The sequence below is a fragment of the Argiope bruennichi genome, chromosome 2 (genome assembly GCF_947563725.1).
Source record: "Argiope bruennichi chromosome 2, qqArgBrue1.1, whole genome shotgun sequence".
NCBI classification, from domain to species: Eukaryota; Metazoa; Arthropoda; class Arachnida; order Araneae; family Araneidae; genus Argiope; species Argiope bruennichi.
The window spans coordinates 21,874,857-21,899,322 of record NC_079152.1 but is presented as its reverse complement, the minus strand read 5'-3'; the positions used below and the strand labels follow the sequence as shown (position 1 = coordinate 21,899,322).

The 24,466-nt window shown below is 25.2% G+C and overlaps 1 protein-coding gene across 1 annotated transcript in view; it reads right to left on the bottom strand.

Moving 5' to 3' along the window:
- Window positions 1–233: 233 nt before the first annotated feature.
- Window positions 234–24,466, bottom strand: part of LOC129960721 (complex I assembly factor ACAD9, mitochondrial-like) — a 28,445-nt gene continuing 4,212 nt past the window's right edge. The window contains exons 3-19 of the mRNA XM_056074315.1: window positions 24,039–24,132; window positions 23,132–23,233; window positions 22,812–22,918; window positions 22,090–22,190; window positions 18,983–19,124; window positions 17,165–17,264; window positions 16,717–16,790; window positions 15,469–15,544; window positions 14,538–14,608; window positions 12,544–12,663; window positions 12,311–12,439; window positions 11,395–11,474; window positions 9,367–9,493; window positions 8,906–8,983; window positions 6,347–6,475; window positions 3,191–3,263; window positions 234–370 (exon numbers count right to left, since the gene is read on the bottom strand). Of these exons, the coding sequence (XP_055930290.1) occupies window positions 270–370; window positions 3,191–3,263; window positions 6,347–6,475; window positions 8,906–8,983; window positions 9,367–9,493; window positions 11,395–11,474; window positions 12,311–12,439; window positions 12,544–12,663; window positions 14,538–14,608; window positions 15,469–15,544; window positions 16,717–16,790; window positions 17,165–17,264; window positions 18,983–19,124; window positions 22,090–22,190; window positions 22,812–22,918; window positions 23,132–23,233; window positions 24,039–24,132 (1,704 nt within the window). The 3' untranslated portion in view covers window positions 234–269. The remainder of the gene's footprint in view (window positions 371–3,190; window positions 3,264–6,346; window positions 6,476–8,905; window positions 8,984–9,366; window positions 9,494–11,394; window positions 11,475–12,310; window positions 12,440–12,543; window positions 12,664–14,537; window positions 14,609–15,468; window positions 15,545–16,716; window positions 16,791–17,164; window positions 17,265–18,982; window positions 19,125–22,089; window positions 22,191–22,811; window positions 22,919–23,131; window positions 23,234–24,038; window positions 24,133–24,466) is intronic.

The window sequence follows — 24,466 nt, the reverse complement described above, 5'->3', positions numbered from 1 at the left end:
CCATATTCTGGAAAGTACAATTAAATACAGCTCTTAAAAATATTTGGATCAAGAATTTTTACCAATTAGTGATTTTAGCTAAAAAGAATAGGTAAGCCTGTGACAGAATATTTTAACTGAGGATAATATGTGGAATGTGTAGTGAAAATATCGACAGTGTCTTATCATAAAGAAAAACACCTACATTTAAGATAATCCAAAATATTTTCAATGAAAATTTGAAACGACATTAAGACAAGATAAAATCCATTTTATTAACTATATACAAATTAAAAATTGTGTTTCAAAGGATGTTCTGGAAAATATCCTCGGCAATCTACAATCTGCTCTCCCTGCATAAGATGATTTCTTTCATTATTTTTAGCAATACCTGAAAAGCATAACATCAAACAATGAAAGCATAACATCATCAACAGGCTATCAATAATAAACACAATAAGCTTTAATGTTATATCAGAGTATAAATCAAATAAATAAAAAAAGTATAGTAATTAATTAAGAAAACAATAGAATAATTAGCTGTCACATAGAAAATATAAGATTTTTTAAAAATAAAAAGAAAATGAGATAGATTTTTTTTATAAGCAACATGAAATATTTGGATGTTTTAGAAACAATTCTGTGCTTGATTAATGAAGAAATTTTAAAATCATTCTTAAATGGCTATGTAAAATCTCTCCTATGAAGCGAGATAATTTCCTGAATTAGCTGTGTGGTGAAAGCTTATAAGCCAGTTAACAGCTACGCTAGACAAGCATGTGGTCATGTTACAGGGCTGCGAACCAGGTATGGGTATACCAATACCCTACTACTCACCCATACCAATACCTTACAGCTGCATTAATTGGGTATTACTAATCAATGGCTGACGATAATATTGTCCCTTTAAATATTGCCATGCTATAATCTTGGCATGATTACAATTAAAATGTGTGCCCCTATTTTAAAATTAGAAAGATACAAATGCAAAATCTTAGATATATATTTTAATATTCTTGATCAAACTTTAAGATATAGATTCAAAAATTCAGTTAGAAACTATAGATGGCATAGAACAAACCAGACACATAAAAGTAGATTAAAAAAACAGCTAGTGTGTATCTATTATACATTTAAGGTAAAACATTAAGCAAAGATATACATTTTTACACACGATTTGCTACTGTTGGTTTGGTTTCAAGTTATGATTTTTCTAATTATTGCTTTGTATATAACAAAAGATTATACATCCTGAGGGGGGGATTCATGGTGTGGGCCCATAGTCCCTAAGAATAGGGTAATGCTAAAGTGGGTGTCAAAGGGGTGGGGAGGAGAGAATAAATGTAACAGACATGACAGCCCCAGAAAAACAGCAAATAATTTTAGTCTTGAAATTAGTTTCCTCAAGATCCAGAAATTGGAAGGTGGGGGGGGGGGCGACAAAAGAATCAACTTGAATTTCAAGACATAGCTCCTCTCAATGCCAAAAAAATATTCAAACAAACTTAATATTTTTATATTTGAAATATCACAATCAACTTCTACTTTGAGCACTTCTTCCACAGCAAATGAAAATTTTAGATTTTTTATCTAACATCAAAAATGCGAAATAAGAGGAAATTTGGTATGTGTAAAGATCTTTATCAGGTTTGAGAGACTGTGATCATAATAATGTATTTATATTACCAAAAAATATTAATTATGCTAATTATAATCAGGAGAAGTGATTACTTCATTCGAGATTCTATTTTTAATTGAATATGAACAGAGTTGCTGAAAAATGGGAGTAAGAAAAACAGAGGATTTTTCATTTAAATTCTTATAAACTGAAACTTATCAAAACGTATTGCTATCCAATGTGTTCTAGGAGCAACTTGTTGAGCCTAAAAATATGCTAATTATGGTAAATAATTTGAAGATAAAAAGGCAAGAAAATGAATTTTTGAATGAATTTATATTAATGTCTTCTAAAAAATAAAGTATAATTTGTTAAATAAATGAGTTGAATACATTATTTTATTTCAATAAGATCACTTGAAATATATCTGAAATTTGAAAATTCTCACAATAATATAATCCTATTGGCAGATAAAACATACATATTTTTATGTAAAAATGTTTGTTTGGAACTAAAAACTTTGTCATTTAGAATACAGACATTATAGAATTTAATATTTATGATGGTGGTAGTGGGAGCCATACTGTTGCTTTACTTGATTGGTAAAGTTACTTAGTTCTGCCTTTATATATTATCATAAAATTACAAAATATATACATTCATTATACTAAAAATATGCATTTAAGGTTGATTAATGTGTATTTTTTTCAGGTTTTTACAATTAAAAATTGTTTTCAATTTAAGTCATGATAGTTTCTACACAAATAAATATGTTTAATATTTCAAATAGACAATGTGGTAGCATCTTTGAAAATAGATGCAATGAGTAAATATATAAAAAATATTGTTACTTAATGTAAAAATAAATCAATAGTGATTAAAAGAATAGCTAATTTCTATTACTCCCATAATATAATGAAGAAAGTTATTTTGTGTTTCTAGGAACCACTCATTCGCATTGACAAACTGCATTAAAAAAAACTTGATACAAGTTATTATTTAGAATTTTGTACAACATGAAAAAAAAAAAATCCATCTATCTCTTCATGTGATTTAAAATTATTGGTCACATATATATGAACTAAAAGATGTATTCACGATTTCTTCACCCCTAGAGACAAGGAAATCAAAATTTATCATCTCAGTTTGATAAATGAAAAACTGATGATAAACTGAGATGATAAATTTTGATTATAATACTTTCAAAATTCTTTTGGGATGGGGAAATGAAAGAAAGGATGTCATCTTTGATTGATATTTCGAACCTTTTGAATCAACAGACAGCTTGTTTATCATCAAAACATAAAATTGAAATGTAAAATCTATGAGGTTAAACATCCATGTTAATCCTTCTGCATGTTGGAAGTCATGTGTTAATGGAAAAACTGATAAAAAAAATATTTGAAAGGTATATTTTTTTAGTATTTATCTCATATAAACTTGCTACTCTGTAACATGCTAACTTGAGATTGCAAATAATGTTTAATTATATACACTTTCCTTTTTGCAAATTTAAGTTATAAAAATGGATCATAGATAATGAATATTTTTTTTTTTTGAAAAATAAACAAAGTATTTTTGAATTCAACATACCAATAGCAATAGCATCCATGTTTATAGCAACCCTCAAGAATGCATCATAGCAGAAAGCATCTGCAAGACGAAGCTATAAAATAGAGGAAAACAAAATCATGAAGTTGTAACAATTTTCAATATAACAATTGTTAGATGCATTAAGAAATAATTCAATAACACTAATGTTTAATAAACTAAACCAGGATGTCTGATCTTTTTTTCACATAAGAATTAGTGTTTTGTATATGGCAGAAATAAATTTTTTTCTTCTTCTTTAACTGGCATTTATAAAATACAGATAAAAAGAAATGCTTGTTACAAATAATAAAAAAAAAATAATGAAATGTATTTAACATAGAGAGTAAAATTTATTAACAATCATTTCAATAAATTTGCAATAATATATCAATTAATATAATCATAAATTTGCAATATATATCAATTAATTAATATTAGATCAATTAATTCAGAATAAAAGAATTCTGAATAAAATGATCTAAAGGATAAATAATTATATCTTTTGTTACACAACATCAATCAATTTTAACATTACTGCTCTGAATATCATACTGTAAAATTTAGTTTAGAATTTTGAAAAAGAAATATTTTATTAAATAAATAATTTTTTATCACAATATCTTGGTTTATATATAACATATATACAACAATATTTAAAAAAAATTTTTATGTACAAGAAGTTCATTTTAAAATCAATAAATAATCATTATTGAAGCTTTTATCAAACTTCATTCTAATAAATAATTTTTAAATAATCCAAGTATTTAATGATCTCAGTCCATTTAAATGATTTATCATAATTGTAGTTCCTTTTATGCATGTTAAAGAAAAATTTAATTATTTTCAACAAATCAGATGACAAAAAAGACATCAAACACCTATTTTCCAAATAACAGTGATGGTCTTACCACAAACATAACATATTTTTTGAGTTAAAATTATTTCAAATAGTAATTAATTAAAACTCTACTATTGGAAAGGTGTAAATTGTTGATTATGACACTCTCTTACATATCTACATGTTCAGCCATAGTTTTACTGAAAATATCTTGTATTCAACTTTTGTTTCTCAATTATTACTTACAAAATGTGCAAAATATTTCCATAAATTATAAATACCAAAAAATTAGCTATTTTAACTTTTATATCAAGCAATATAGATTATGTATAATAGTTTGGTGAATTAATTCTTATGTTTCAACATGAATTAAGGAGTTTCTCTTTACTCTAGAATCCTTAATAAATGCTGCATTCAGATTTTTGAAATTTTTGTTGACAGAATCAGACAATGTAATTAGGAACTGTCATTACAGTATGTACTGTGATTACAGTATGATTGTAGTAGAATGAAAAGTATGTGAATCATTTAAAAAAAGCTGTGACATTTTCCAACATTTGTTTACTTAAGTTGTAAAAATGCTCATACAATGTAAAACCAAATTTCTGTAAATTTTGTTTTTTACACTGATCATATGTAAGATAATTTGCTAGGCTATATATATTTGGATCTGTATATATATATAGGATATAAAGTTATGAAGAAACTTCAGTTTCCATTTTTAGAGTTTTTTCAAAGAAGCACAATTTTCAATTGCAGGAGAAAACTTTTATTTAAAATAATTGGGAATAGACTCTAAATGTGATAAAAAAAATGTTCTATATCTTTTTGAAGTAATTAATTAAAAGGCATGTAACAATATTTAATCTACAAAAGCATTAATATTCCATTTAGCATATAATACTTTTTTTTTTATTTCAAATTAACAATTGATATTCTAAAAAAAATTTTACTATCTTTCTCTATGTATATTCAATAATGTATATATATTGGTGGCAAATATATATATAAAAAGCCTGATCATAAGAATATTATATATATATATATATATATATCTTTGTAGAAATTTGAACATGATCTTAACTCATTTCATTTAAGCTGTGAAGATGAAATAATAATTTTTCAGATTATTCATAGCTAGTTTTTCAATAAATATGCATATTTTTAGTGATAAAATTAAAGATCGAAATGAAGATTTATTATTCACACATCTGCCGAATAGATTAGTTGATGGTGATGAACTGCATGTGGCATGTTTAAAAAGTGCTAATTTGGTTAAGTCAAGACTTGTTTTATAGTAGACTGAATGTTCTATTTGAAGAAGACCTATTTTCTATTATTAATTGAACTACAAATTTTCCTTAATTTTAAAGTGTATCTCTAAGTCCTTCTCATTTGTCGTGATATTCATCATTTCTATTTTTATAACAATTAATTAAAAAAATAGAGATATAATGACAATAAATTTCTTCAAACTGGAAATATTAAAATGCTATGATAATTTGTATGTTATATTCTAGAAAAAAACAATATTTTTGCTCAAAAACAGTAAAACACTTTTGAAAAAATTAAGGACCAGATGTAAAACACACATTAAGAAATATAACATTTCTGTTTTAAAATTATGAGTTTTTTTTTTATTTCAATATACTTTCTTATCATAAAAAGTATTATATTTCCAAATTAATTTTTTTAATACAATCAGAAGCAGAAACATGTTCCAAATACCCCCCCCCACACACACACTTTTGAAAAAACTGGGAACTTACCATATCAATAAGGAATTTTTGGTAATTGAGCTTGACAAATCCATAAAATGTTTTTAAACACCATGGTAAAGTTTAACACACACACATACAGACAATCAATCCTCTGACTACATGGGTTTAACATTTGATGAAGACATAATTTCAATATTAAAAGTAACAAACGTTGACTTGCTGCACTTTTGACTTTGCATGTTTTCTTTGCATGTTTTTTTCCAGTTTTGGATTTCATCCAAAATTTGATACTGTTCATATACTAAATTACATTAACATTTTCTATTTTTGATTTATTATATTTGTATGTAGACTGATTGACAGATATAATTCACAAATCTTCTCAACAAACTAAGGAGAACTTTAAGTATAAAGATTCATCAAAACCTTGAACTTGACTATTTTGATGATTCAATCTTACATTTTCATGATAATGAATATCTTTCAAGAAGATAATTTCAGATATTTCATTACTTAAGAATAACCAAAAAATTATTTTAAATTAAATATTATCAAATAAAAACTCTTTGCCTAAAAATAAATATTGAACAAATTTACCTCATGATGAGAATTTTTCATGCCCAGGCAGTATGATCTTGAACATCTTGACAGAACAGCTGCCCAAACATACAGTTCCTTAGCAATATCAGCTAATTTTCTAGGATCAATTTGAGCTTCTACTACTTTCTGAAACAAAGATATAATTAAAATACTGAGATTTTGAAAAACTAAATATCTGCCTTTGATTAGATCATGATATACAAATGTAAAAACGGAATATCTATATGATATAAATTAAATGTTCAGTTTTTTATTCTTATATAAAGCTATGAATGGAGTATGATGCAACCAATGAAAGAAATTGAAGGGAAATCTTAGTCTTTCTTGTAAATATGAGCAAAATCATATACTTCAAGTTTCACATAGTGAAGAAAATTGAATATGTATTTTTACTTCTTCCCTTTGATTGGTTATGTCCAAAATTGATACCATTCCACATGTCTAATTATGAAATTATATGCCAACTTTCCTCTATCCAGCTTGTTGAGCTTTGAGTTATCATACAGATGCGTATGAATAGGTAGACAAAAGATCCTAATATACAATAATAAAAGAAAATATACAAATTGGCCAATAGAATACAACTATAAAATTCTATCTATAATCGAATTACATAATCCGAAATATTAAATTTGATTTTTGAATTATCATGTTATTCCAAGGACATTTTTACAGATTCAGAGAGGTTCAAAAAATGGCGATTCATCTTACTGCTTTTATGATACTTGTAGTAATTTCTCTTTACAGTTAATATATGAGAAAATAAAAGTGAAAAATTTTGTGTTGACAGAGTAATTTAGAATCAAATCTAACATGAGAGGTGATGTCATAAAACATATCTGAATCCATACTTCTTTATAAGCATTTAAAAAAAAAATCACAATATATATAAAACTTAAAACTTTATTGGTAAGTTAATGCCTTACAGCTACAAGTAAAAATAACTACAAATAATTATTCATTTTTAAAATTTAATCTTACTCAGGAAGAAATGGAAATAATAGATTGATAGATGAAACAAAATCAAAGTGAAAATTATAAGCATGTAAATATTTGCATCTAAAAATTTGTTTAAAAGAAATTTAATCCATTTTTAATTAAAAAAAATTAATTTTATTAAGAAAGAGAAGAGAATTTAAAAATGGTAAATTAAAGTAAAACTTTCCAAAGTCATATTACTTTGTCAGTGTAGAATTTCAGAAGGAACTGTGGACCATATAATAAAAGATTGCCCTAAATGGGTTAATTTGAGGAGTTACTGGCCTTTTGGTTGGTAGCAAAAAAATTTTGAAAAATCTTACTCGGCATCTTGTAAAAAAATCATGCATTGATATTATTACTCAACTTTTATTAATTAAAGTTGAGTGACTTCAGTGCATTATTTTGTTTTTGTATAACTTTTAAGTGTTTTATAACTTTTTGTATAATTATTATTGGTTTATTCTGTAACTATTATTATATTGTAACCTTTATGGTATAACTATTATTCTTGAATTGTTAAGGCATTATTTCCATCATTGTTATGTTTGTCTAACTAAACATTTACAGAAAAGCAGGTGATCTTCATGTTAATATAAGATGGTGGCTGTTGCTCTACATGAGACAGTTGGCACATTCTCCTAGAGGGAGCTTGTGTTGGTTTCAGATTTTCGGTATTGACAAGTGTTGCTTGAATCTTTTTGTTAATGAGGTTGCTCTGTGGTGACATCATCTAGTAACCCAGTTTATCCTTTGGCTTGATCATGTTTGTTTATCTTAACTATCTTATTTCTGCATGAAAGATACTTTAACCAAATAATCTTTTGATTGCAACTCTGAGCATATGAACATTGCCTGTGGGTAAATGGCTGGTATTGTGTCTCTGACCAAGATTATGGGACTTGGATATCAAAGAAAATAGTGAGTTGGTGGTCAAACATAGTGATGGGGATATCAAAAACAATGATGAGTTGGTGGTCAAACATAGTGATGAGGATATCAAAAACAATGATGAGTTGGTGATCAAACATAGCCAGAGCTACCTAAAAGCTTATAGAACTATATTCTCTATCACTACAAAAAGCTGCAGAGAAAATTTGTCAAGAGTGGAAGAAATAATAGACTCATCAGAGAAACAACATTCCAGTAAGATAAGATATATGTTGTAAGCATGGAAAATTATTGCATCGTATATTGAGAACCACCTAATAAAGTAATAGTTATGTGTACCAGAAATGCATTTAACTATCTTGTATCTCATTTTGGCCTACTTTTGAAGTGTAGACAAAGTGTGTTTTTTTGTTGTAAAAAAAGCATGCATTATAAATAATAAATTTTATCATCACAAATTTGAATATTTTTTTTCTGTATAAATTGCATTGTCCCATTTCCATTGATTCTAATGGGAAACATTGTTTCACTTATGGAGGGTTCCATATTATAATTATGATTCAGGAACTAATTGCGCTTGTTAAGCAAGATTCCACTGTACTGTTAAAAATCTAGTTTTCAAGAATAATATAATTCAGAAATTAAAATGCCTGTTTTCTACATCATAAAACAAAACAACTTTCTTACTTGCCCATGATCTGACAAGATTGTTGCAGAAGCTACTTCAAAGTTTTGTAAGCATTTCTCCAGTTTATTTCCCCATTCCTACAGACAAAGAGAAATAAATACATTATAAAATGATTTAAATATTGAGAGATAGGGAGATAAAACGATTTTGACATTGTCCCTGCCATATGTTAAGATACATAAAAGAACATTAAAGAATTGTCAAAAAGTATAATAATTTTTATAATAAAATATTAAAGTAAAAATATTTTGTTTATATTATTGAAAATCAATAACACAAATCAAACTTAAATATTAAAAAAAAATCTTTTCCAAATTCATGCCTCTACAGTAGCATAATAACAAATAAATAGGATACAAAATAAATTTCAACCTTGTATCTCTTTCAATCATAATAAATCATTATAATTTATAGGTAATTAATTTATAATAAATTTATTATTCATTAATTTTTAACTCACCACTAAGGATGGATGAATATGTCCAGCAATGTCTTGCTCATATTTTATAAGATTCCATCGAATTCTCAGCTGACGAATATGTTCTTTCATAATGTCATAAGGAAAAAAGAACGGATTTCGTAATTTTCTAAGAGGCACAAAAGGAAGTGTAGTATAATAATAAATTAATTAGAACACAGATATTGAACAGCTTATGTTAAACAATTTCATGAATAAAAAAGCTCAACTTAATAGCAATACATAATTGGATACCAGAAAATAACAGGTTTAAGTCAGGATTATAAAGTTTAATGAAGTTCATGATAAAAATTTCAGGGCCATAAAATGTTATGCATTTTTTACTTCTAGAAAAACTACTTTATTTTATCTCAATTTAGATTTTTAAAAAATTGCAATTGGGAATTCTGGCTAAGGATAGTGTGTTTCATTATTTATTTTCATATCTTTTACTGACATGGAATGTTAATTATTATGAAACTGCTATACAGCATACATTTAAACTTTTTAATGTTATGCATGGATAACAGAAAACACAATATAGATGAATGGTAAAATATGACATTCAGTTATATGATTGGCAGAAATATGTAATGTCTCAAAATGCATTGTGTAGCTTTTCATAGCATTAAAATATTTACAAAAATTCAGTTCACGGCATTAGAATGTAAAAAGTCATTTAAATTAATTTTTATGTGCTAATTTAAAAATTTATTTATATCATAATTTAAATGCTTTTCAAGATTATTTTTATAAAATGCATTCGTTCACAAAAGGGAAAAGAAAATCAAAATACCATCCAAAATACTTAAATTTATATGATATATTAAATTAAAAAAATGCACAGAAAATGTTTATATATTTACATGCATCCAAAATTTACATGATTCTTATTAAAGTTTTATTTGATAATCAATTCCAGAAAATGATATCTTATATATATATATATATATATATATATATATATATATATATATATCTTATATAAGATATGTATATCTATATTAAGTTTTATTTTTGAATTTTTTTATAATACATAATAGGCATTTTTCACACAAAACAAAAATAGTAATTATTTCATGTTTAGAAAGCTTTATTCAATTCCTAAGGTAATTTAATTCTGAAATTATTTTTTTTATTTATATAATAGCAATTGTTTGCAGTCAGCTGATTTGCCAGGAATATTAGTTGTATTTATTTTCAGTTAAGCCTCTTATGCATAACTTAAAGATCACGATTCCTACAAGAAATTGCTTTAAAGTATCAAAATGTGACAGATATCAAAGCTGTCTTCTTTTAGTAATTTTATACCTGTTCATTATTGCATATTCTAATAGAGTCAAGTTTCATGATATCAAAGCACTATTAAAAGTGTAAATGTCTGGTTCATTTTGTGTTCTAAATTTCACAGTACTGTAATCTCATTCTTATTCTTCATGTAGATTATACAAATTTATACAGAATCCACTCTTAGCTTTCAATAATGGAAGAAATCATAGAATTAAATATTTGATGAAGATATGAAAGCAATTTGAATTTCATTCAACAATAAAATCTATGCTGAAATTTATGCAAAAAATATTTTTAAAAAGAATCGACAAAATTCATGAAAAATGTATACAACAATTAAATTGCCATCAATAAAAAGACAATTTCTTAACTTTTAAAAATATGTCAAAATTATTTATTATTTATTTGTGTGCTTATTTATTAATTATTTTTGTGCTGAAAACTTTCAAAAGTTTAGAATTGGAAAAAAGGCAAAAAAAAAAAAAAAAAATTAGAATTAGAAAAAATATTAAAATTAGAAAAGAAAAAATTAAAATTAGAAGAAAGGCTTATTTTCAATTAATTTAGCACAATTAAAAAAAATGAATTAAATTTTTTTAAAAAATCACGTTGAAGTTCACGCTGTCATCTTCAAAGGTCATGTACTAAATTTTGTAGCTCTAGGTCAAACGGTCTGGCCTATAGAGCCTCGACACAATCATCTTTACTATTAGTCAAACTAAAGAAGATAGTAAAACTTACCTTATCTTTTCCAGCTCATGTTCTCCAACATATTTGCATCCCTGCAAGCCTAAATAAAGTCGAGCAACATCATTTGGGCTCTGAAAAATTCATACAAAGACCTGAAGAAAATGTAACAAAAATATTCTAAAATTTATAACATAATTTAAGCTATTTTATTTTTTAAGCACTGCGAAATTAAATAATAATGCAAATAATTTTATTTTAGTTTATTTAAACAAATAACATTTCTAAAAAAAATTATTTCCAATCAGTATCAATAATGAAAATCAGCTATAATAAAATAGTTCTCTAAAAAAGTGAAATGAAAAAAAAAAAATCTTACATAATTAATATAAGAGTTTATATTTTTTTCAAACTTTTAAGAACAGAGTGAACCAAAAAATGCTAAATTTATTATCTTGCACTGCTTAAGATAAATATTTATTATAAAACATATACATTCAATAATTACAAATAATAATAATAACAAAAATTAGCATTAACAAAATAAAAATCTAACATCTTGTAAGGAATGCATAGTTAAAATGTGTAATTTCATCATCACACATTTTTTTAAAATATTTATTACGATAAAAATTTTTATTCAATGAAAATAGAACTCATAAATTCAAAATATTTAATAGAAGATGAAAAATGAATATATATCTATATTAAAAATGGGTTTACACTTAGCCAGTTATAATCCGTCCAATAGGACCATGCATACACAGAAACTGTACAGTAGCAAGTCCTTGTCCCGTCAGGACAAGGACTTGCTATTGCACATGCATGACTTACTGGAATCTTATAAGTGTCTGAATGTAATCACATGTTAACAATACATAAAATAGAATTTTCAGTCATGAATTAATAAATAACAAAACAAAAAATATGAACTATAACTTGAAATTTAAAAAAAAAATGAATTTATTACATCAAACATAGCTAATCCTAAAGCATCTCGATGGAATTTTTCTAAGTGAGATCCTGGCATCAGACCTGAAGAACCCAAAGCATCCATGAGTTCCCGTAGACAATCTAAGGTTGCTTCAGAATTAAATATCTAACAGGAAATGATATATTAAATATATGAGGAATTCCTTATATTTCTTATAAACTTCATAATAAATATAACATCATACTAGAAATAGACATATTAGTACATACCTTTAAAGCAGTGGTTTCTAAAGTTATATCTGGTTTTTCTGTTGAATCAAGTATGGCTGCAGTAAAATAAGATGCTGTTTCCATACCATAAATCATATTAGTAATTCTAGATAACCTAGTCTAAAAAAAGAAAATAAGTTTAAAATTTTTTATTCAGAGTTTTAAAAAAATAATTTTGTTCTCTATCCTTTTATCTATATAATAATATAACTTGAATAGATGAAAAAATTAACATAAGATAACATGTGAGTTGGCAATACCAAATTTGATGTTTTTATATTTAACTCAAGTAGCAATAGTGGAATATCAATTGTAGCCATCTGGAGTACACCAATATTTAAGTTTTATAAATTTGTGAAAATTCTATTTTTGACCTTCAATACAAAATTAGAATCAGTACTATCATAAAGTTGCTACATCTTTTTGAACAATGAGATTATGCATCTGTCTATGATAAGGTTATGAATACCTTTCAGATCAAACATCAATTAGGAAACAAGACTTCTGAAATAACAAAGTCTAGGCTTTTTAAATTTACAATATAATAAATATGTTGTTAATAACCTAACAACTTTTCATATCAATGTTTATTGGGAAATATTTAGCTTCATAATATTATATATTTAGACTAATACTCTTTAAAATATGAGTTTCCATCTAAAGTAGTTTAATTCAATTGCGAAGAGGAATTTCAGGATTGTAAAATATAGAAAGAGGTTCTATTAAATTTGTTAATCCTTATCAATAAAAGTCATTTGAAAATTCATCTATTTTTCAGTAAAATTTTACAACAATGAGGTTTAAACTGTCTGCTTCATTTTCTATTTACATAATCACTTAACCTGAAGAAGTAACAGAATATCCTAACATATTAAACAGGAAAGATTTAAGCCTATTTAGGTAAGAGAACTCTTTTGATTTAAAATAATGGTAAACTTGTCTATTAAATGAAGCAAAAATTTCATAATATTTTTATACTATATCATCAATATTAACCAAAACGCTTAATTCAAATGTCAAAATGAAAACCGTCATCATCATAAAAATCGTCACAAACTTGTAAATTCTTTGCAAGTTTAATATTAAACTAAATTGAATCAGAATAATTTCAATAATATAATACAAATGTTAAAAGTAGCCTTGCTAATAATAAATAATGATTATTGTATTATAAGATAAAAAAAATATCCAGGTTCAGCATAATTAAAAAGTAAGAATATTTTATCTTTAGTCACTAGGAATTTACACATTGTTGTTGGTGATACTAAAAATATTTGGACAATTTGCTTTTACTAATTTTATAACAAATGAATGTCAGTTCTAATTTTCTGAGGAAAGTATATATTTAGCTTTAATGAACATAGATTAGTCCATTAAAGTTAAAGTCTAATAAGTTTCAAATCAATTGTTTTAATTTAATCTTATGTAAATAAATTGGTTTTTATACATAGCAATCTTGATCAGAGCGCAAGTTCATAAAAAAAACTATCTATTATAAGAAATCGTAGACAAGTACTTAAAAAAAATTCTTTTAATTCCCATTCAATATTTTTTGAAACTATTATTTAAGTAAACAACATTTTATTCTATAATAGTAACATTATGTGTATATATTAGAAACTTTAATAATATAGTTTATAGAATAATTGAGACTTCACTGATGTTGATCTTTCCCATAATAATAATAATCATGCATAAGGTTTCTAAGTTATTATTACATAATCATCAACATACAAATATATCATACATAATTTTTTTTAAAAAAATATTCCACTCCTTCATTTTCATCTGCACTACTTTAAGTACATCAAATCCTTCATTTTATTTTTATTTAATCAACTAATTTTCTAGCATTTTATACAATTTATTGCACAGCAGTAAAAGGCATTTTAAAAATATCATTGCTCTTTTTTTTTTTTTTTTTTTTTTTTTTTGCAATGAATCATTATCAGTTGACAAAACTCTGATTTTAATTTAAAACAAATCATTCTTACCCTCACTAACTGGTAGTCAGCCAAAGATTTTTCTAATCTTTCACAATGGATGATGTGCTCTGTGACAGAATCTATAAAAATGAAACATTTAAAGCATGAATAAGTATTTAGTATTGTTCAGAACTAAAACTAGATATAAAACACAAAATTTGACATCTGAAAACGAAATTTGTTAAAAAGGAGAGACGAAAACTAAATCAGAATACATTAAAGTGTATAATTTCATTCTGTGTTGTCTCTATAATATTAGATATGTAGAAGCATGCCATTTATTGATGAAATGTTTCTTTAAGACATTTTATATTGTCATAGAATACGCATGTGTGCAAATCCATGATCTAAGTTTATAAGAAAGGAAATGATGGCATTAAGATATAGCAAGCATTGTTGTGATTGATTTATAAAAATGAAGATATGGCTATTATCACTAGAGTAACATTACTTTTTATGCTATAAAGTATCTTTGAAATCATAGTGAAAAATGTCTCAACAATTTACATAATAACATTTATATCCTTTTTTTAATACAACAAATCTTACTATTCCAGGTCAATTGACACATTGTTTGAAGAATATCTCTTCCTTTTTTGTTATGGAATTGTATTTTAATTTATACAATCTTACGAGTTTTAGAAACATCATGTATGTAACAAAGGGGATCGAATGGAAGATACTGATGAAGAATTCAATATCACTGTCATAATAGACAGTTGATTTTTATTAAAAACTGATTTCTAGTAACTGAAAATAATTGACAAAAGCTGAAGAAAAATTCATTTCAAATTTAATAAAAAGAAAAGAAAAACAGTTTCAGAAATTAGGAATTAAAGAGATAAAAAAACATTTTAGTTTAACTAACAAAATCAAGAAACAAAATGGTTAAAAGTTATATGTTACAAACTTAACAAAAGATTAAATCGTTTTTACTTACCTAGAAGAGATTTTAAGGCTCCAAATGTAAATGAATGCATGGCAAATCTGAATGATTCTAATGATTTTAAATAAACCTAAAATGTAGTTCAGTATGTAACAACATAAAAAGAATCAACAGAAAATTTATTTTATTTTACAAAATTTAAAGGCTGACAGCAAATAATTCACTTGATTTTTACAAACATTAATATATAATTATTCTTAAATGGATGTACAAATGACAGAAATTTAAAAAAAATAAAATAGGAATACGTTTTTATAATAATGATTTGTAGAAACAATTAACAGCAAAATAAAATGATTAAAAGCAAACAATAAAACTCAACAATTAATAGTATTGCTATATTACTGGAAAGAAAAAGAAAATGAAATAAATCTTTTCACATTATTTCAAGTTGCTGAAATTGGAATTCTATAGCCTCCAACTTTGGTTATCAAATCATTAGGCAGTATTAACAAATTATTGAAGAGTACATATTTCCAAAGAATTTTAACACAAATATTTCCAAACATTAATCAATATTATTTAACCGACATTTATTAATGACTAAATATATAAGTGAAATAATTTTTTAAAATATCACAGAGCATGATTTTATTGATCAAATAAATTACTTGTTTAACATTTACAAATTTTTTCATTAAAAAGCAAGCACTTCTGCTTTTTTTTAAAAGTCATCACTGCTTAGTTTAACATCATAATAAACTCCACATTCATGTTTGTTATGAGAAATCCCAGTGTTTTTGTTTTAATGCTAGAATAAAATTCCATTCCCACCCCCCCCAACCTAAGAACCATTCAAGGGTATTTTCGGCCTTTTTTTTTTTTTTAGTTTTCTGCATATATCTGTTTTTTTTTTAAATGTAATTTTCCATAGTTTTTCATAATATATCAGTTAATCCATAGTTTTCATCTAATTTCCGTAGCAAATACAGAAATTTTGTAGCTGTTTAGAATATGAATTCCCAAAGTTCAAGCATTATATTATTACCATTTTAAACAGATATTATATTACCATTTTTGTTTCATATTATTAGAATAAAAGAATCAAATTTCCTTAATTTATTGTAAAGTTCTCAATGGAAAACAATTACAAGAAATTCTGAAAAATTCAGTTTAATTTTTTAAGATTAAAATGACATTGTACATGGAAATTATATTCACATAAACTTTATTGAAAGTTTGATAAACAAAGCAATTAATAATATGAGAAAGTAATTGATAAAAGTAAAAAATATGACTTACGTTGAAACCTTGACCTAATCCTCCTAAAATATTTAAGGGTGTCACAACTACATCATCAAAATGAACCATTCCAGCTAAAAATAAATTAAAAATTTAGCTAATAAAAATAAAAGTTGATACATCAAGTCATAAAACACAAAAGAAATTTATTATTTTAATGCCATATGTGGAAGTTCATTTTATTCGAAATATTTATGAATAGAATACTAATTAGAACTTTAATTATAATCAAGAAAAGATAAATGATCTAAACACATAAATGCACACACACTTTTTAAATACAGAAGAATGGGGATAATTTCCTATTTCTGAATTTCATAATTTAAACAAAGATAAGTAATAATTTTTTTGATTAAAAATATCATGTTTGAAATAGTCAGATAAATATATAAGCATATTTTTATATAAGCAGTATGGAAAGTATTAGAATGAAGAAAACAATACATACTTTGAAGTCCACGAAGACAAACTTTGTCATGCATTGTAACAGTTAAACCTTTACTATTTCTATCAACTAGAAATGCCGTTATATCCGCCTGCTTTGGATCCTAAAAAAAAAAAAATATTATACAACAAATTCAAAGAGTAATTATTGATTATAATGCATTAATTATACTCATAAAATAAAAACCAGAAAAATTTTGAATACAGAAAACCAGAAAAATCTTGAATACAGAAAACACCAGTTTTAAGTAACAATCTTTTAAGAGAAAATATTTTTTATTGAAATCATTTGTTATAACAATTTCTATTGATCAAATGTTCAGAAATTAGGTAACAAAAATTCAGCGAATAGAAACCAATGATGCAGCACAAAAAAAGGTTCATGTAAACAGATGGCAATGCCTTGGCTCAGAAATTGCAAATAAATGCATAAAAGTTCCTACTGTGCATTTTAGATTTTGTTTTCAATTTTTGTTTTCATCACCTAGAAAGTTCACTATTGGTTCTGGCAACCTTATTTTCATTGGAAATCTTATTTTCATCTGTTCAAATTTCCTATGGCAGCAGCAACAGATGGCAATATGACAACAAGTCCTAAACACAATTTTTTTTTTATCAAAATGATTATTGTTTAAGTATAACAATCTTTTGAAAAAGTACACTTTTGTCTATTCATAATCTGAATCATCAATTAATGAATAATTAATAATTACTCTTAGAAATTATTTTAGTTTATATAGCAAAAGCAGATTACAGAGCTATTTTTCATAAAAAGCAAGCCTATTGTTACTGTTTTATGCAATTATTTCCTTTAATCATTTTTAACCTCAAAAATTAAATTTATGATCTAAATTAATTAGCCTAGCTAAATTTACAATCCAAATAAACTAAGGAACCTGTAATCATATCCAGAAAGATAAATTCAACTAAAATTCTATGGAACTCATACTAATTCCATAGAAGAAAGAAACAATCAGAAAATATTTGAAATAAGAAACTGATGATGAGATTAATCAAGTTTTTTCTGATATCAAGTCAAGACATGAGGTGTAAAAGTCTGAGACTGACTAACAGAGAGTTGTGAGGAAAAAAATTAAAAACACTTCAGCTTGTTTTTAAGTTAATTAATTTTAAGAACTTATTGCCGTACAAGGACAAACCCAATAGCAGATCAAACATAAGACACACCATAGACTTTGAAAAAAAAAAATGATCATAAAATAATGAATAGTGTGAGACATACACACCAAGAAATAAAATAAAATTGGCTAATTAAATATATATAATGAATTAATTTATATAAAAAATGCTTCATATATTGTATTTGAATCAAAAAATCATTATATTACATCACATCATTACAAAAATGATAAATTTTAATTCCTAGATGCTGAAATCAATATTTCAGTGGAAATGTGTCATACCTGAAACACACATTCAGTAGTTTTATTCAAAAATAAAGAAAATGTGAAAATAAACAAGCAAATGAATTATTAAATAATTTTTAACTTCTTTGATACTGAAAGGAATAAAATAAAAATAAAAAAAATGAATGCAATTTTATTCATTGTTCAAGTATCCCATTTGCTGCAGCCCTTTATGGTTGCTAATTATAAAATGGACGAGTACAAATATAAAAATTTTCTCAATAAATAATACTAAAAAAAAACTTTTACATTTACTAAAATAAATTTCATGCAAAAAGAAACTACATGAAGAGTTAACTAGCTATATCATTTGATTATGATATTTAATCAACAGATCTTTACACCAATAGGAAAACATTAATGAAAGGCAACATAAAATACAGTGCATTACATACCATTACGCCTTGTGTTTTAGCAAAAACAATAAAAAGTCCTGCTAAACCAGCATTAGACACCCAAGATTTTGTACCACTAAGAAGATAATGCCCTTCTCCAGAATTGTTTGCTATTGTAGACATAGATAACAAATCACTGCCACTGAAAAATGTACATAAAAATTATAGAAATGAGATTTATAATTAATTTGCTTCATTGCTTTCATTTTTTATAACATGCTTAACATAAGTTGCAAAAAATATGTAGCCTGTCCAATAGCTGAATTAAATAATTAATGTTTAATTCAATTATAATTATATTTACTCAAATGCACGACTATATTATTAGAGGGGGGGGGGGGGGGTAGTAATGTCAATAACTATCAAACAATCAAAGCAACATTAAGTATATAGTGAAAGGCAGACTATTTTTTTTGTATATTTACTACCTTATTTTGAGCTCTTATTGGTAATGAATACTTATCATTTAGAGGTTATGACATATGCATGGATTTTTTTGAATAAATATCATGAAAATTGGTTGCTTTAATTCTAATGAAAAATAGATCTGATGTGAAAGAAAGAAAGAGAGAAAAGTCTCATACATATTTTCAAAAACAGACCAAAGTCAATGAAAGCACCATTTTTTTAATGATTATTAAAGGCCTTGCCCAAACCATCAGTGGAAATTATTTGAAAGATTTGATAACACTCAACAAGAAAGAAGCTCCTAATCCTTGAAAAGAGAGCTATGTAGAATCATGATTTTTTTGAAGGATGAGTCACGACCACTGAAAGACCTAAAATAAAAATTATCATCCCCCCCCCACAGTCTTTCATGAGTCAAGAAGTCTAGTGCCATTTAGAAAACTAATACTTTCTTAAATTTGAACATCACAGAGAACTCATAAACAATGTACCACCAGGTAAACTGAGAAAAAGTAATATTTGAATTAGATGTATTACTGTTTGCATAGTAGAAAGGTCATAACTAAATAGTATTCAGTCATGCAGCAAATATTCGAAAAACACTTAGAACAATTAATAATATGATTAATTATTGGAGTACTTCATTTTTTGAGACATTTAATTGTTCTCTATAATACATAAATTTTATTTTTAAGAAATTTATAAATTAGAAAGAGTAAGTAAAAAATTCAGTATTCATGGTATTTCAACTGGCACAACTTTTATTTTATAAATGTGTCTTATTTTTTCAATCCAGGTGGGTTGAATTGCAAGATTTATGTTACTATTAAATTTCAGCTGAAACCTCCTTAAGAATGAGCTCAGTCCTTCTACTCCATTTCATCGTTGACAAAGTATTTTAATAAAATGATTCTGATTTTCTTGAATTTTATAAGTAAATTATTTATATTTAAATTAAATTTTTCAACTCTTGCAACATTTTTGCTAGATATAAAATGGTCTGTATGGCTAAGATGCTGCTGATTTTCGATTAATATTGCAGACAGAAGAAAATGCCTTCAATTTGAATTACATGTCTCATTTATACTTTTTTCACATATCTGTAAGTAGTTCATATCAAAAAGAAAACACAAATTAAATATGATTCCTTCTAAAAATAATTTTATGATGAATTCTTTTCCTCAATTTTTTTTAACATGGAATATAGCCACTGTAATATGATGAAAATATATAAATCAATTGGAATAAAAAATAGTGAATGGAATTGTAAAATGCTTGTGCTCTTTTAATCTCTTCGTGGTTTTTAAAAATAAACCTTTAAATAAATGATTAGTTTCGAATTTATTTCATCTTATTTTATTTATTTATTGGATTTTGTCATTATTGCCATTCATCTCTGTAACCAGAATCCCATATTCTGCAATAGAGTTCTGGAATACTCTAGACAGAAAATTTAATTCCGAATTTGCAATGATTCTTATGTAAATATAAATAAATAGAATTTAAATAATAACATATTTATTATATTGCACTTGGAGTTCCACATTAGGCTGACCACCTAACCGGGACATATGCCTAGCCTTGGGATATATGCCTCGGTCAAGAAAGCAAATATGGGCCCTGCAGGCCTTGGCCCACATGGGCTATCATGTCACTGAGTTTAGTTTAGTACATAGATGCTAACACACATTAAAAACATTTAATTCCTAAAGTGTTCAAATGTATCTCTTTTGAAATTTTAATCTGATAATAATGATGCATGAGATTTTATATAAAAATTTGATTGTTAGGAGTATTTTAACAACAGTTGTGAAGAAAATTCAGTCAGTAACATTGGAGTGTTCTAATATTAGTAAGAAAAACCATTAATTTTTAAAAATACCTTTAATTAAATTTCAAGCCAGTAAACAAGCTAGATTCTTTCTGATTTCCAAATTTTCATTTGTTTAGTTTGCTTTTGATCACTTCCCCAGAAGAGAATTTTTAAACTTCAAATCTGATAGGCATATAACATTCATTATTTACTTATTTATTTATTGGGCGATGATCTCTAATTTTCTGTCATTTCACCTAAAATGTGAACCTTACTTTGAAAGAGGAAAGAATTTAAACTCTAATTAATACAAAAACTTTGTTTTTAAAATCAAGCATTTATGTTTAAAATATAAGAACAGAAAATAGAATTATTCAATATTAAAGTTTTATATGTTCCTACAGAACATTTGTACAATAATTCAGAGGAATAAATAAGAAAATGATTTTTAAGTAACAAGAAGAATAAGAAAATTATTATCAAGTGACAAGAAGGATCACACATTTTTATACATACATTTATTACATTAAAAAGTAACATATTAAAAATGGATATACTATTAATAACATATTTTAATTAAAAATGTATACTTTTGGGGATATTAAGATGTAACTTCAAAATTTTATCAATAACAGTGAAAAAAAAATGCTATGGTGAAATATTAGTAGCAACTATGAAAAATATTGGAGTTAGACTTCAACAATGAACTATATTGAATTACTATTGTAGTCAATGTAATGATTCAAATTAAAAATAAACAATCCTCAAATATTTTCTGATATAACATGTTTATCAATGAAAAAATAATAACTCTAATATATACAAAGAAATGAATAAAGAAATTAATATGATTAGTAGCATTAGTAGCAAGAATTACAAAACTTACCTATTTAATTCAGAAGAACAATATGCACCAACAATTTCTCCAGATGCCATTTTGGGAAGGTAATGTGATTTTTGAGTTTCAGAACCAAAATGAAGAAGAGCCTATAATGATAGAATATATATATCTTAAAATCATATCATTTTATATAGTAATACATATACATATATTAAAAATTTTAGAAATGTTACCAATTAAATGCTTCTTTTAAAATAGCATTAAAGAAAAACTCTTTAAAGATTTCTTAAAAACTAAAATTTACTAAATCAAATGTAAAAATCATTATCGCGACTAAAAATAAGAATAAGCAATTCCAAAAGCAGTGCTTATGTGTGTGTGGGGGGGGGGATCAGATAGTGAACTGAATAGAATTGTATATAAGGCTTATCTCAAAGTAATTTTGTTTATTATGCTATGAAAAGCACCTCATGAATATTTGTATGTATATATATATTGTCATGTCAAGGTTATTAGTATTTAGACTTAATTTAAAATGAATAAATAACATTTTTCTACAAAATACACATATGTAATTTAACTAGACAAATTTGGATGACTTTGATTATCCAAATTCATTATTAATTCAAATTTTTTCTTATGTCATTGAATTATACCAATAATACCAAACCAAATAATACCAAAAAATATGACATAATGCCAAAATAATAATTATTATTTGGTGTTGGAAATTAAGTAAACATGAATTAGAATTATGCATTATATACCTCAGCTGCAAAGAACTCATGAACTGCTAAAGTACTTGCTACAGACCAATCTAAGCCAAGAACTTCATTTAAACGTGTAGATGATGTGTAAGACAGCCCTAAACCACCTATAAAAATAATAAATGATTCATATAATCAAATTAAAAATAAATATTATAAAAATGAATTTCTTTTTGACACAAAATTTCCATGACAATAATAATTTACAAAAATTATTGCAACTCAAAAATGTGTTCTAAAATGTGCATACAGAAAGAAATTTAAATTTTAATACAATAAAATTCCACAATTTCATGACATTTAAAAATTGGCCAAATTACCATATTTTTCTGGAATGATACGACCAAATAAACCCATTTCTTTCAATTCCTGTAAAACATCTTCTGGTATAACTGCATTTTTGTCAATTTCTTGTGAATTTACTATCAAAGAAAAAGAAGAAAAAAATAATCATTCATGTATTACAAAATTTTACATGTTTACTTTATATATTTTAACAGAAAACAACATTTTATTATAATATTTTAGCACATATTTTTTTACTTTAAAAACTATCTACAAAGCACATTCTTTAATACAGCTCAATAAAATACACCTTTTTATGTTTTTTAAACAGAAAAAAAAAAAAAATATTATTTTATTATAATATTTTACATTTTTTTTTTATTTAAAGGACTATTAATAAAAAAAAACATTTTGAAGATGAATAAGCAATGTATTTTAAAATTCCTTGATAACAGCAAGAGCCCATTAATATCAATACAACTAACAATTTTCTCAGTGTCTGTTCTGGCATTTTTCAGCAGAAGAAAATTAATTTCTAAATTTAAAAGAAGAAGAAGAAAAATCTCATTTTAGTGAAATCATTCAGAAGAATCTCTTTCTATTTTATTATTTTAAATTATATAGATTGATTCAATGCTGAAGATTAAATTTATAATTTTATCAACAGTCAGAGATTATAACATTATTATTAATCATAGGAAAGAAAATTAAAAGTTTTATAAGGGGGGAAGCTCATGTATTAAATCAGACTTAGGCACAATTAAAACGAAGATATTTTGCTATACAACAAGTAAAAAAATTACATTAAAAAATGAACTCATGCTGGAATGATTTTACAAGTTAAGCATGTTTAAAATTCAATTCCAAATATTAAACATTTTCATATAACTATAGTAATATATGAATAGAATTAGAACAAATTTTCAATTATTAACAAAATACCTCTTTTTATCATGAAGTCATTGAGATTTTTCACAATATCTTCTAATTCAGTTACTTGCTCCTTTGTTAAAATTTCAGGAAATGCTAATAATTCCTATAAAAAAATACTTCCCATTATTTACTTTTTATAGGGTTTTTAAGTCATTGACATATAAATAAAATGAAATTTTACAAGCCTGAAAAATATTTTTTAATTTGGTTTAATGAAACTTAGAAATAATAAGTTCAAAACAGAACATTTTATTTTGAAATTTGCATTGCTATATAATATTAAATCAAGATGGCATACAGTTTAAAGAACAATAAATAAGTAACATTATAAAATAATAAGTTGCCAGTTCTGCAAAGTATGAAATAGCTAAAAAGAGTCTGAAATATATAAAAGAACTAGACATTTTCTACAGTGCCAAGTTGTTTTGTTTCTTAAA